Raw genomic sequence first — 11,821 nt, forward strand, 5'->3', positions numbered from 1 at the left:
CGCAACGAAGAATTGATGTTTCTCGTCTCTCTCCCTTCCTGTCCCTATCTGTCCCTCTCTCTGACTCTCTCTGTCTCTGCCACAAAAAAAAAAAAAGAAAAAGGAAAGAAAACTTAGTAGCAGGCACTCCAAGCAATTTAATGATTCTTCTAGAAAATTTATTGTTAAATTGTATTATATTAAGCATTATAAATTTTTATTGATACTGTTAGTCTTTCTTGAGAAATCTAAAATATGACATCAATAGCAGTTATTTCAAGAGAAGACATTACTGTATAACACACTGTCAGTGGTTACAGTAAACCTATCAGAAATCTTAGGAACCTTTTAGTTTCATAATATTTTAAGATTTCATTAGTCATACCCTTTTTTAGAATATTTTAAACAAAAGAGAGGTTTTATTAAAGTGACAACATATGTAAAGTCTCCCAATGTCAGTAGGTCTTTATTTTGGTATTTCACTTGTAGTCAAAACATTTTAAGCATTTTTTCACTCAACATTAATAGTTTCTTGATTAATAAATTTCCCAAATAAATTCTGCCCTCTTGCCCTGTACTATTGAGATTATTTAAGAACTCTGCTCAGACTTTACTCCTTGAATAGGCTTTACTTTCTGTGATTTATTCAAGTGCCTTTTAAATTTTCCTGCCTTCCCCCAGACCTTAAGTGATTTGTCAGTTTTTTATTTTGCTGAAGTTTTACAAATGAAATGACTATATATGCCATTTAAAAAAAAATTGATAATGACAAAAATACCTAAATAGCTTCATATAGGCCTAAATCAACGTTATGTAATATTTACCAAATAAAATTTTTGTCCTCCTTGAAAGATTTTGGTAATCTACAACACATAGAATCAGAATTGTGTATAGATCTTGAATAACAGTATTTTTTTTATCATTTTACATCTTTGGATATGTCAGCTGAATTATGATCTTTTAGTAAATGACCAAGTACTTAGAATCTTGCTATGTGACAGCATAGAAATTAAATAGATCAATAGTTTCTATTTTAAGATATATTTTTATCTGAAAGATCAAAATCTTGATATGTGTGTGTATATGTATGTATTTTTTTTTTAATGAGAGGAGGGGAGATAGACTACTGCATACGCCCCAACTGGGATTCACCCGCAGCCCCCTTCTAGGGCTGAAGCTCTAATCAACGGAGCTATCCCTCAGTGCCTAAGGCTGACGCTTGAACCAGCTGAGCCACTGGCTGCAAGATGGGAAGATAGAAGGGGGAGGGGAAGGGGGAAAGAAGCAGTTAGTCGCTTATCATGTGTGTCCTGACTGGGGACTAAATTTGGGATGCCCACATGCTGGTCCCACGCTCTATCCACTGAGCCAACCAGCCAGAGCTTAATGAATATTTTTAAAACATGTATGTTTTATATTATACTGTCAATATGAAATTCATGTTTATAAATTGGATTGTAAAGCGGTAATAGATTAGTGGGACTACATCTGGAAGCAAAAATGCAAAATATGCATGCCACAGTGTCTTTTCATGAGGCTTGTCTTTTATCAGTCCAAACAATGTACATAGAAAAGTAACCATTAAAAAAGTGGAAGATAAATCACCATTTAAAAGTGATTGAAAAAGAAAAAAAAAAGTAGATTGCACTTGGGAAAGTAATTTCAAAAATCATGTAGTTAGATCGAGAAATGGTTCCCACATTTTTTTAACCTATCTGGAAGTATAAGCACTTTTAGAGGGGAACTTATTCACCAATTCAGTTAATGTTTAATTAATAATTGTTATATGCTGAGAATTGTGCTAATTGGTACAAATCTAATGGTAGACAAAATGTAATTCTTACCATCAAAAAATTTATGCTACTTTTGTTTTCTGAATTACTTTATATAGTTTTACTGTTAAATACTTTCTGAAATTTTTTATCAAATATTAAAAATTTATTTTCTTCAAAACATTTTACTTTTTATCCTTGTGATTGGCATTAATACTACTTCATAGAAGAAGAGAAAATCCCCAAACCTCTATGTCTTGTTAGCTAGATTAAATATAATTTGAAAAAGTTATTTTAATGAAGTGAAATATATTGTTATTAATACATAAAGTAAGAGTCTGGTAATTTTGACATAACTGGGACATTTCATTTTAAAATTTATACATTGGTATTAGACCATTCTCAACTGAGAGACATTCAATGTAGAGACATCTTTTTTAAACAGAAGTCATTAAAATATTAATGATTCTGTTTGTAAAACATATTTTTTGCTTTCTCCAAAATTAATGTCATCTTTGTAAATTTCATTTATTTTATTTCTTTCTTAATAACAGTTATTCTTCATTTCTCTGGATTATTTTAAACAGATGCGTTCAAGTCAGCTTTCTAGAAAATTGTGGGGATCCAGCAAGCGACTAAACCAGATTTCATCTGGAGAAACTGAATATAATACTCAAGATTACAAGTGATTCATAATTTTCATCTTCTCTCATGGGTAACTGAAACTTGATTTATTGCTTTGTCACTTTAACTACATCTCTCAGCTCTCTGAAATGTATCAGGGCTTTTATCCCTGAAAATGACTTAGGGGTTACCAAAGTTTGGTTTGGTATGTGTATAACGACGTAGGTTATATTGTAATTTCTGGTTAACATTATTGAATCTAATCTTATAAACTAATTCTTGGTCTGCACTAAGATTGATTTGAGAAAATATATTTAATTAGGTTTAGTGGTCCATTCCAACTTCTGAAAATAAAGAAGTTAGATTTAATATGTTTATTATTCTAAACAGCAATATTTAAGGTATATCTAATAAAAGAGTACAGATAAGACAGTTGAGAGACATAGCTTTTAATATATTCTTTAGTTAATCATTTTCCTATTTACTGACCATATTTTTATTAAAAATCAATTTACTTGTGGAACTCCTGATTGGAAGTAATATTTTAAAGGAATTTGTTACATACTTGGGTTTTCAAAACTCAGTATAAATTCCAGGTTTTCATAAGTTGAAAATAAGACTGTTGAAACTGATACATTGGCTCATTCCACTACTACTTAGCATATTACTAGTGAAAATTTATTGAAATGTATTATTATTCTTAAATAATTAAGGTTAAATAGGAATAAGACAAACTAAAGATAACAAAATGCTGATTATGATTTTGACAGTTGGATCCTTTCTGTAGCATTTGCAGCACAATTTATGTATGCAAAAATCAAAATTTCTTGACTTTTTCTTTACTGAGCAAATACTCTGTTTTCGCTTGATAATTAGAAGACTTAGCAGTGATACCTAAATATACAATATTTTTTAAGACTTCCATGTGATAGATGAATGAATGGAAAAGACATGGATAACTTAAATAAGTCATTTAGATATAGTAATTTTTAAAAATACATGTTTCTATTTCATGCTATGTATAACTTTTAGGATTATGATTAATTTTATTATATATAGCTAAACATTACATTATGCTTTATTATTCAAGATTTTATAGTAAGAGGCTGATAGATTTATTTTGGAATTCAGAAATAGTGTTAAACCTAGTGTTTTTATAAGGTCATCTTTTGAGTTAGGTCAGAGAACTACAAGTGTCCTTAATTTGAGATTCCATAGGTTTGGGGGCATTTAAAAATCTCCTGAAATTGTGTGAAAATTTTGTGTGTTAATTGCATTTTTTCAGGAATGAATGGTTGCATGGCTTTCTTAAAGGGGTCTGTAATCAGGAAAAAGGAATATTTTCCATACTAATAGCTTATTAAAATAGTAATATTCTTTTTCATTCCACAAATCATACATTTTCTTATATCCAATTGTCATCTCAGTTGAATCTTTGAAAAATATTCCCTTTGCAATTCTTCTCTCCTGTTGCCCTCAGTATCTGCTACCATTTTTTTATAACCCTATGAGTGATTAAAATTTATAAGTAAAGGATTCTGAATAGGGAAGCTTTTTGAATAGATTTGATCTGAGTCTGAACTAATAAAGGGTTATATACTAGAAGAATCCTCTTTCTATTTTAAATACTCTTGTTTTATTCATTAAAAAGGAGTTATGTAGCCTGACCTGTGGTGGCACAGTGTTGACCTGGAATGTTGAGGTCGCTGGTTCAAAACCCTGGGCTTGCCTGGTTAAGGCACATATGGGAGTTGATGCTTCCTGCTCCTCCCCTCTTCTCTCTCTCTCCCCCCTCCCCCTCCTCTCTAAAATGAGTAAATAAAGAAAAGCAGTTATGTTTTAGGTACGTAACACTGAAATAAATTGGTGCAGCAACTGTAAAATAGAACATATGTAAATGAGAAGGTTTCCTTTTTGAGGATTTCAGGAATTTGTACTGAAATGTCTTAAACAGGTCGATATTATTGCTTCTGTTAGTTTATTTCATTCTATTTTAAATTTTTATCATACATTTTTTAGGTCAGCATAACTAATATGATTGATTTTGGTTTTTTAAATGTTGATTTGTAAAAGAATACCTTTCTAAATCAAAACTGTAAAATTTTCTTTTACTCATTTATTCAGATATTTTGGTATAAGGATGGCTTTATTTTAAGGTCACTTTAATACTGTTTTTGGAAATTATTTTGGATGCTTATAAGTTACAAAAAGTTTAACTCAGTTACCAAGAGAAAATTTCTAAATTTATAGTGTTTTATTTTGCTGCTTTTTAGATGGAGGAACTGAACAAGAAATACTCATTTTATAGCACAAGTAGGCAGTTTTGTTCAAAGTAAAATAAATATCCTACCCTACAATAACAGTAGATGTGCAGAGCAATGGAATTATATCTTATATTACTCTATCCAAAAAATAAAACCCCATAATTTTGAGGAATATCTTTGAGAATACTAGCTACAGTCTAGAGTAACAGAACTTCTAAAGTTTATTAAAATAAGCAAATATAGTGGACCCCATTAGCTAAACGATATATTTTTCTTTTACGCAGTTTAGCCCACTGAATTTAAAATCACTAGACAAAATCACTGGAAAGATATACTTTGGGAGATTCTGGTCTATTTAGATACTATCCATAGAAATTGTTTCTATATTGTATAATGGTAGATATTAACAATATTATTAGAATGGAATACAGGTGGACATTTTAGTTAATGAATATAATATCTCATTTTGGCTGTTATAAAGTCTTTGCAGAAATTTTCATCTGCATTTGTTTCTTGACACTGGTGACGTTGGGAATAGAAATCTCAGCATACTGTTGGTAGAGAGATTTATAATAAGATGATTTTAATTTTAGAAAGGAGGTCAAGTATGGAAATATATAATAGCTGTGCTCACTTAGAGAATAAAGAAGCTTTATAAGCCTTTATTCAAATCTCCTCTAATTAGTATTCTATTATTTTCTTAGTTAAACTTGGAGGAGAAAAGATAAAATAGATCATGACATGAAAATTAGGAAAGTATATGAAAATGAAACTTGGTAGTTAAACTATTTTAAGCTTGCAAAGCTCCTATCAACTATGAATAAGTTTCTGAGTATTAATTTTCTTTAGGTCACGGTGCTTTTTTAATTATTATACATGCTTTTCTAGGAGAGAAAATGCTAAGTAATTCACTCGTCATTAGAAAGAAATATCACTAAGGCTTCTTCTTTTTCTATATAAGGCATATAAAAATTATTAAAGAACTGTTTCTGAAAATCAGTTTTATGAGTGGATAAAGAAAGCTGTGGTACATTTATACAATGGACTACTACTCAGCCATAAAAAGGAAATTCTTACCCTTGCAACAGAATAATGGATGATCTTGGAGAATATTATGGCTAAGTGAAATAAGCCAGTGAGAGAAAGACAAATACCATATGATTTCACTCATATGTGGAATCTAATGAACAAAATGAATGAATAAGCAAAATAGAGACAGGCTTATAGATAGAGAGCAGGATGACAGCTGTTGGGGGGATTGGGGACTTGGGGGGATGGTGGGATTGAGCAAAAAAGAAAAATAACAGAGAAAAACTCATGGACATGGACAATAGTGTGGTGATTGCCTTGGGGGAGGTAGGGTGGGAGGAGGTGGAGGAGGGGATGGGAGGATAAATGGTGATGGCTGGAGACTTGACTTGGGGTAATGAACACACAATGCAGTGTACAGATATTGTGTGGTGGAATTATACACCCTGGAACCTGTATAATTTTGTTAACCAGGGTCACCCCAATAAATTCAGTAAAAAGAAAAAATAAATAAATAGAAAATCAATGTTATGCTTCTGAAGGAATAAGTGTGCCCTCATACTTAATTAGAATTTGATTTGAAAGTTGAATCATAACCTAAGACTATAATATTTTGCTTGAATAGGAATAGGCAAAGAATATTTTTAACTTGAATACCAGGTTTTTATTTACTGATAGACTCATGGTCTTTGCCTTTAAATATATTTTATATTATTACTAAAGAATTCATTAATAGAAATCTCTTTATTGAATTTAAAGAGGTTAGCTCCTTTAATATATTTATATTTTTAAAATGAGTAGCATTGCCTTTATCACCTTTCCAAGGAAATGATGCAAGTTCATGGACTATATTATATATAAAGTAACATAATATGTAATAGCATGGGGGCAGGTGAAGGTTGGTCTTGTCAAATGCAGCATTAAATTTGTCTTCCATGAGTAAGTTCTTCAACCTGTCTTCAGGATGTAGTTTTCGAGTGATACAAGAAATGAAATAATCTTTTCCCTCCCTAACTTTAATCTGTTTTTCTTTATCAGCCAGGCACATAGCTTGTTCTATTTACTGTTTCTCTCATCAACTGAAACTGTTCTTTCCTAGTAAGTGATTAGTCTTCAACATTTTTACCACTCTCTCAACAAATATCAATCCTCAATATTCTTTTTGCCTAATCCTTTTATCATATATATTCAGTACTTGATTTGTTTAGTTTTTTATTTTTTTCAACACTTGATTTGTTTTAAACTTCATGTATAACATTATTCTGGAGTGTTCCCTTCATCAGACTTCTGGTGGTACTTTTTCTGATGACATTAGGTAATGGCAATGTATTGTTATCAGTCATCATTTCAATCTGATTAAAATGTCAGCCATACTTGACTTCTTTAATTTTGAGTCTAGCTTTTTCAAGGCCAGTATCTTCTTATTTTTTTAATTTATTGGTTGATTTTAGAGAGAGAGAAACATTGAATTGTTGTTCCTCCTATTTAATTGGTTGATCCTTATATGTGCCGTGAGGATTGAACCCACACCTTGGCACTTCAGGACGATGCTCTAACCAGCTGAGTTACTCAGCCAGGCCCTAGGCTAGGGTTCTTAATTGATATTGCAGATCAAACTTATTTATTGAAGTTTTATAAATATAAAGAGGTCTAGGCACTACTCTGGATGTTCTGTATGACTTTACTTGATATTCTTGTGTAAAATGAATTATGTCTCGGGATTATTAAATCTTAAGATATCTTACTCTAGAAATTCATTAATTTTTATAAATTAGATGATATATTCACAGGTTTATTTGAAAATAGTTTTAATTATAATCCTTGGAGACATTTTATCTTAAGTTTGTTTCAAATGGGTTCTTTATATTGCATGCTATAAAATAACTAAATTTCCTTTTTAGTTGCATTATTATCATAAACCCTCTTCAGACCTTTCATATTTGAAACTTGTAACTAATAGTTGCACTCAAAAGTATTTTTGTTTTTATTCCTAGTGACTTTCAGTGAATATTTGCTTATTTGAACTAGGGTAACATTTAAAAGTATTAATAAAAAGCATGAATAACAAAATATTAGATTTAAAAAGTAAAATTAGATCTCTTATAACCTTGAAGTTCTAATAATCAGTAAAATTTTCCTAATTTCAAAGCATTGGCTAATCACTTCTGATTACTTTAGTGGGTATATCTCTGAATGGAAATAATCTTTAATTTTTCATAGAAAAGTCCTAGTTTTACAGAAAATAAAGCATTAACATTTAAGATAATTAGGCCTATATTGGAAATGATTTAGTTTGCTACATTAGTAATATAAGGCCATCTTTGATTATGGGATTTAAGTTATTTTCCTCAATATTAGAACCTTGTGTAAAAGTGACTGTGTTGCCCTGGCTGGATAGCTCAGTTGGTTGGAGCATTGTCCCCATTACCCAGGTTGTGTGTTCAATCCTCAGTTAGAGCACATGCAGGAGACAGCCAATGAATGCATGGATAGGGTGGAAAATCAAGTTAATGTTTCTCTCCCCCCCCCCCCCCCGCTCTCTAAAATCAATAAATAAATAAATAATTTTTAAGTGGCTATGTCATTACTTTTCTAGTACATTGTAGTAATTCTTTAGACATATCTTCTTGGATTATCTCACTGACTTTTGTTGTATGTGAGTAGGTGATTTCTAAGTACATTGCAGAATTTTGATCTATAAAGCTAATGGTTGTAGTGAGACAGATTAACTATATTAACTTTATCTTAATGCCTTTAATCTTATGAACTGAAAATTCAAAGGAAAAGAACAAGTAGAAAGATACTAATTCAATATTTGTTTCCATGGTATAATTTTAATGTTTCCTTGGAAACTTATTTTGCAATTGTTATCATAATAATAAAACAATTTTTTCACTGAAAGAATTACCCATTCATTTTCACGGTAGACTCTTAGTGGAATTTGGGGGAGCTGTGTGTGCGTGTGTATGTGTGTGTGTTTTCACTTATACCTATCTCATTACTTTATAACATTTTGAGTGTACAAAGCGATTAGCTCAATGTTGTGTTGTAATTTGAGAATAGCAAGTTAGGATTTAGGTGAGATGGGAAAATAAAATTATATATATTTTGATTAAAATATAACTTTTTTTAAAAAATCAATCTAATTGAACCTTTAAAATTTTTTATTTTGGTAATATTTCAATTTAGTATGTATTAAATCTAGAGGTTCTCTGGTGGCCAGTGTACCAAATAATGTTAAAGTGCTATTTTTGATGTTCCTTCTCTTGGAAACATTTTCCTATATTCTATAAGTGATGTGTTTTAAGATTTAGTGGGCTCACCTACAGATTCAGTAGATACATCTTTTGCATTTTGAAGAATAAAAACTTACCCTTGATAGACATTATTTTGCTCTTCAGAATACTAAAATTATATTAATAAACAGTTTAGAAACCAGTTCTGGTAAGGAGATATCAGTTGTCAGACTTAACCTAAAACAATTTCATCCTCTTATTTTTTATATAGAGATTAAATAGAATAACTTTATTTCTTCCTTTGAGATTTTGATTGTTTTTTGTAGGTAACTTCTAAAATTATTTAATTATAATAGTTTCTATACTTCCAAAATTATGGCATATTATAGTAAATCTTACTGTTAAAATATTTTTATATTTTAGATTGTTTTTTATTCTGTTTTTCACTGCTTTCTGTGATACCTAAATACTGTAACCAAAATTTTTTGTAGCTATGGTTGGTTTTTAAGTTAGCTTTACATAAGAAAAATTGTTAGAAAACCATATCGCCAGTGTGTTCTCTTCAAAAGCTCCTAACACATATGGCTTTTCTTCCCCCAGCTGTTTGATTTAAAACACTTGAAGGAAAAAATTGCAAAAGTAATCGTTTAGCTAGCCAGAGAGTCATTTTCTATCAAATGCATTGTTGTAGAAGGGCATCCATTAAGACAGAAGAATATCAAATGCTTTGTCTTTTATGGCAGTGGGCCCAGATTAAATAGAAGCATTTCAGTGTTATCACAGAAGGTGACAGTGACTTGTGTGTGTGTGTATGTGTGTATATATGCATGCACATAATCAAGTCAGAGGTGGCTAGCTGAATATTTGGAATTAACATGTTAAAAAAAATCTTACAAATTGTGCTGCTATTTAAATATTTAATTCAAAAAGTTATATAGTTTTCATAAATGTTTCTTCTCATTTTTTCTACTGGAATGGACCATGGGAGATAATATTAAGCCTTATTTATATCTAATTATTGACTGCAAACTGTGACTCAGTGAATATTTGTATGCCAAAAAAAGGTTTTAAAGTTGAGAAAGTTTTAAACTTAATAAAGATGTGTAAATAATTTTGATTAATATTCTTAGTACAATGAAGTTACTGTTAATTTGGTGCAATACATTCTTCCCTTCCTTATCCTTTTAAAAGTAAATATATAAAATGTCTGTTTTGTTACATTGTGTTAAGTTTTTTCAATGTGTGTATATGAGCTAATGTTTTACTTGTTTCTGTATAGCATGACTAAAGATAATAATTGAAAAATTTGCACTTTTTTTAGTCCTTTGGAAATTTGTATTCTAACAGTTTTTAAGACTGCACATTTATTTTGTATATAATAAACTAGCTTTGTACATGAAAATGGGTTTGAATCAAATTAAAAAATGATGCTACTTTCTTCGATTGATTTGTAATTCTCATTTCATAGAGTCTGACTACATCTTAACCTTGACTAAGTTATCTGTGTAGGCAGGGAACTGAATATAGTATTTGTTAAGCAGCAAATTGATCACTGTTTCTTTCTCTTATGAGCAGAATTTCTTCTGCATTCCTATGTGCAGAAAATAATGTCAATTGACCAGTTTTTGTCATATGTAATGACAGATATTAAGCCTTTTGTTTTAAAACTACCTCAGAAACATGGTTACACTTTTTCCCCCCAGGAAATGTTCATAATTCAGAAATCTCCATTTGTAGTTAAACAATACATTAGGATAGTATTTTATTTTACTTTTTTTTAATAATTAAAATATTTTATTTATCAACTTTTGACAGTCTGAATGATGATATAATCCTTCAATAAGGTTAATAGAATCTAATCCATAAGACAGAACTCAAGCTCTGTTTCAGTTTCTTGTTAGTATTTTGCTTATAGATACAGAGTAACTGGACAACAGAAATAAACACTTAACCTTTAGCCTATCACCACTATGCACTGTTCTACACTTTCATTGAAGACAGTTTGCTAGAATTGGAAACTTCCTGCATTAATTCATCTAATGAAATTGCTCAGTTCACAGGACAGTACCAGGCAGGTCAGTCACAGGCTTAAGTAAGATGGCCTTGGCCCTGGCCGGTTGGCTCAGTGGTAGAGCATCGGCCTGGTGTGCAGGAGTCCTGGGTTCAATTCCCGGCCAGGGCACACAGGAGAAGCGCCCATCTGCTTCTCCACCCCTCCCCCTCTCCTTCCTTTCTGTCTCTCTCTTCCCCTCCCATAACCAAGGCTCCATTGGAGCAAAGTGGCCCGGGCGCTGAGGATGGCTCTGTGGCCTCTGCCTCAGGCGCTAGAATGGCTCTGGTTGCAACAGAGCAACGCCCCAGATGGGCAGAGCATCGCCCACTGGTGGGCGTGCTGGGTGGATCCCGGTCGGGCGCATGCGGGAGTGTGTCTGACTGCCTCCCCGTTTCCAACTTCAGAAAAAAAAAAAAAAGGGCCTTGCTTTTGTGACATGAGTCTGTAATGCCATACCAAGCATCAGAGGTATCTATTTTACTCAGTAATACTGGAGCTTATATATATATTTTACCATGTATTATTTAGTTAATAATGAAACTATTTTTAAAAAATTTTATGAATTTTCTTTTTAATGATTTTTAACCTTTTTCAACACTGAACTTTAATGATTTTGAGTATATTCAATTCTTATAGAAACTACATAGTGTTTGGTACATTTTCTAAATTTGTATCCATTCAAAGGTGATTCAATTGTAACTGCAGAGATCGAAGAATTAAAGGTAGGCTACAGAAAAATTGAATTTCATTATCTATGCTCTAGTGATGTAAAATTCTTTTTGAAAGTGGGTGCCTTCTTATATTATTCAACTTTAACTTATAGCCCAAATGCTTTAACATATCATGAATTTTCAGAAGAAAAAT

General features: G+C 31.2%; 1 protein-coding gene across 8 annotated transcripts in view; it reads left to right on the forward strand.

Annotated features, from left to right (window-relative positions):
- NBEAL1 (neurobeachin like 1) overlaps window positions 1-10,347 on the forward strand; it is a 181,925-nt gene extending 171,578 nt beyond the window's left edge. For all 8 annotated transcript variants that reach the window (XM_066279146.1, XM_066279151.1, XM_066279145.1 and 5 more), the window contains one exon: window positions 2,339-10,347. In XM_066279146.1, coding sequence (XP_066135243.1) covers window positions 2,339-2,440 — 102 coding nt within the window. In that variant the 3' untranslated portion in view covers window positions 2,441-10,347. The remainder of the gene's footprint in view (window positions 1-2,338) is intronic.
- The last annotated feature ends 1,474 nt before the right edge of the window (window positions 10,348-11,821 follow it).

The sequence above is a fragment of the Saccopteryx bilineata genome, chromosome 5, assembly GCF_036850765.1.
Source record: "Saccopteryx bilineata isolate mSacBil1 chromosome 5, mSacBil1_pri_phased_curated, whole genome shotgun sequence".
In the NCBI taxonomy this organism is placed as follows: Eukaryota; Metazoa; Chordata; class Mammalia; order Chiroptera; family Emballonuridae; genus Saccopteryx; species Saccopteryx bilineata.